Here is a 3,622-nt window from a genome sequence, read left to right as displayed (position 1 = left end):
TCTTCAGTATTCTACATTTAGCAATTTTGGAACTTTGAACCCCAAGTTCCATTTGGGGGATCTTCAGACACAACTCAATCTTACTCCCAAAAAACTCTTTTGTTGTACTCTTCGTCGCAATTATCCATGGTTTCCCTCCTCTCCGAAAAAAGAGCTCTGCTTTAGTATTTTTCGGAAATGTGCTCACTAGTGCGCGATGAATTATGGCTACTACTGCTCGGTGGGCTTGTCGTTGTGAAGAAGAAAAAAAAAAGAAAGAGGAGATCCGTTTCCATGTGCCCTCAAGCTTCTTTGTTTCCATCAACATTTCCCAAGCGTTTTTCTTCACGTTTTTATATTCCAACCACACAACCGTTCATCTATTCGATCTAGATGACAGACGAGGTTGTGGAGAAATGTATCTGCCAGATTTGTCAGTGCGGGTAAGTTCTGAATCAAATCACCTGGAAATTTAACGAAGGATACTGATTCTGATTTGATAAGATTTTTTCTTTCAATTTCTTTATTCTTTTGTCGAAAGTCAACGGTTTCAGAAGACACAAGTGTGATCATGTGGATGCTGATTTAGGATTTGGAAATGGAATTGAAGAGAATCAAACCGAATACGGGATGCAATATCCAGCAAAGCAGGCACCCAGGTTTCGTTTTTCATATTTCGGATTACTGTAATTCAGTTCGTAGAGTTAGGTTATCAACTTTCGATGAGAGCTTGTAAAATTCATCTGAACTATTTGAAAGTAAGAATTTGTTTTCATAATATTTGAAAAAAGCCTAGTAAATCTAATATTTTAATTACCTTAAACATTGTAATAGAATGATTCCCTCACTTTCAGCTTTGAGCCAATTTATCTCGGTTTCTGTAAAATATATAAAAAGGTTGTCAACTGACAAAATATTTTTGAAGTTATGATAAACATTTTGTTAGTTGACCACTTTCTGATGATATCGTTTACAGGAAATGAGATATATGGGCTCAAAGCTAACGGGTTGGGGGGGGGGGGGGGGGGTTTCAGAGGGTTTACAGTAATTTTGATTAACAGAGAGCGTCTGGCTCGTTCTCAAAATGCTACTTTTTTATCGGATGGTGATTTCGACGGAACCACAATTAACAGACAAGACTACGGAGTAAAAAAAGTAAGGGGTTCTCAACTGAATTCGCGAAGCATCACATTAATTCTTAAGGTATCCCGAAATGCTCCATTCAAGTTTGTTAACTCTGGTCCGGCGGATTCTGGAGAGTTTTTGGCGGATACGACACATAAAACGGATTTCCAAGGGAAATCAGTAAGTTGCTTTTCGAAAAAGAATTATTTTTAGTCATTGGTAAACCCATTTCTCCAGGTGAGTCGTCAAAATCCTCTCCGTCCTAATACAAATGGTCTGCAAAGCGGGGAGTTTGAAGGATTCACAACTCACAAATCTGATTTCGATTACAAAGGAGTATGGTTATCATTTTTAATTATGATTCTTATCAATTTTTAAAGGGTTCTCGCACGGGAGTTATTCGAGGCCCTCAAGATGCTCAACTTTTCTCCGGTCCTTTCAATTCTACTACTACGAACAGAGCTGATTACGATAAGAAACAAGTACAAAAATGATGGTTTTTGAAAGGTGCCTTTTTTGGTTTTAGGCTGAAAGAAGTGGAATATTGAGAGGACCAACGAGTACGAATATGTTCAAAGGACAGTTCGATGGACAAACAACAAACAAAACAGATTACGATCCGAAACAAACTGAACGACCCGGTATAATGCGTGGTGCAACTGGGGGTCAGTTGTTCACAGGACCTTTTAATGGACAAACTACAAATAAATCGGACTATGACCAGAAACAGGCAAGCCTTTATTTATAACATCTTCCAGAATCACTTTCTTCCAGGCTGAAAGACAGGGGATTCTTCGTGGACCAACTAGCACAGAAATGTTTTCTGGACCATTCAATGGTGTAACCACAAATAAAGCAGATTATGATCAGAAGCAGGTTTGAATGAAAAAAGACTGATAAGAAAAAGAAAATTATTTCAGGGTGAGAGATCAGAAATTTTGAGAGGGCCCTCGGGAACAGAAATGTTTACGGGGCCATTCAATGGAACAGCCACCAATAAAGCGGATTACGATCGGAAACAAATGGTTTCATTTATCTGTGGTTTATCTTCTAATCAAACATCTAAATTCAGGCTGATCGCCAACGTCCAAGAGCGCTCACAAGTGGTCGTTTTTCAGCTGGACCGTTCTATGATACCACTACAAATAGAGCATTTTTCGACAAGAAACAGGTACTGATTTTTTGAAAGGAGGGAGATTACCGTGTTTCCTCTAGTATATGCCCAGTCAAACCGTCAACATTAAGCTCCAATATCTCAGCTCCTATCAGAGATATCAAAATTTTGTCTACTGCTAAGACGTTTGGTACATGATTACAAGAATATTATCAGTTGACAAGCTTCTATATTTTTCACAGGAATCGAGATAATTGAACTCAAAGTTGGCGGCTTGGGTAGGCTTCTATTAGAGCAAGAACGATATTTTTGATTGCAGGCTAGTCGACAAATGCCATTCAGAGCTGCTGATGATTCTAAGCTCACTCCTTCCAGTCCATTCCTAGTTCTTTCAACAAACAGAGCTGACTATGTGGGAATGCAGGTGGGATACTTTGCTTTATTGGATTAGTCATTTTTTCAAAGTTTTCAGGGTGATCGTTCTCTGCCTATCCGAAACACAAACGATTCATCTGCAATTTCAATCGCTGCTCCGTTTGACGGTGTTTCCACGAACCATGCAGATTTTCAGCGTAAACAGGCTGAAAAGTCAAAACTGACTCGTCCCCATTCTTCTTCCAATTTATTGTCTTCGGGCGCCTCAAAGTTTGATTCAACGACAACAACACGCGCCGATTTCATTCAGAAACCGCACGTCAGGTATTCCTTTTTTCATAAAATTCTTTCCAAAGCTATTGTCTCTGTTTGTGTGTCTCTTCCTGTTCAATGAGTAATTCCTTTTGACTTGTCACTGTTTTGAATGGGAAGTAAAAAGAATGGAATGTTCCCTCTAGACACTTTTATGCGATTCCGTCTGTCTGACCTCGAAACTTCCTGAAATTTCGAAATCCAGCCAGAGATGGTTTTTTGACCTTCAATTGAAATGTGAAACTGTCTAGTTGAATGATTTTTCAGAGTGATTAATGTGAAACCAAAGGACGATTCGTTTTCTGGACATGTTTCACGATTCGATGCAGATACTACTTACCATGACGGATTCCAGGAAAAAAGTGGTTTGCTATCTGAATCATCATAAGTTCAGTATTTAATTGAGAACAAATTTCAGCTGAAAAACTTCCATTACAACGAGCCACTGATGAATTGACTGTTGGAAACGGAAAATTCTATGGAGAAACCACTCAGCATAGTGACTTCATTGAGAAGCATGTGGATATCTGTCCAGCAGAAAAAGTTCTCACAAGACGGTTAGGCTAAGAAAAAGATATCAGTGTATTTATGAACAAAAGTACCTTCAGAGATCGTTCTTTCGAATTCAAACGAACGGCCAATGGTCATCGGTTCTACGAGCAACGTGTGACTCATGGAACCATCCAACCGAATCGTCTCGTCCCTATTGAAGCTTAA

The 3,622-nt window shown here is 39.1% G+C and overlaps 1 protein-coding gene across 1 annotated transcript; it reads left to right on the top strand.

Annotated features, from left to right (window-relative positions):
• Nucleotides 1–372: 372 nt before the first annotated feature.
• CBG12392 lies at nt 373–3,622 on the top strand (the record flags this gene model as incomplete). The annotated part of the gene is made up of 14 exons (XM_045239064.1): nt 373–422; nt 534–638; nt 1,041–1,284; nt 1,342–1,440; nt 1,485–1,586; nt 1,631–1,834; nt 1,879–1,980; nt 2,025–2,129; nt 2,177–2,275; nt 2,538–2,642; nt 2,691–2,917; nt 3,173–3,270; nt 3,324–3,462; nt 3,514–3,622. 14 exons carry the CDS (start codon nt 373–375, stop codon nt 3,620–3,622), a joined length of 1,788 nt encoding a protein of 595 aa, XP_045094853.1.

The sequence above is a fragment of the Caenorhabditis briggsae genome, assembly GCF_000004555.2.
Source record: "Caenorhabditis briggsae complete genome, chrI, whole genome shotgun sequence".
In the NCBI taxonomy this organism is placed as follows: domain Eukaryota; kingdom Metazoa; phylum Nematoda; class Chromadorea; order Rhabditida; family Rhabditidae; genus Caenorhabditis; species Caenorhabditis briggsae.
The sequence above is the reverse complement of the archived record's forward strand: the minus strand, read 5'-3'. Positions and strand labels throughout refer to the sequence as shown.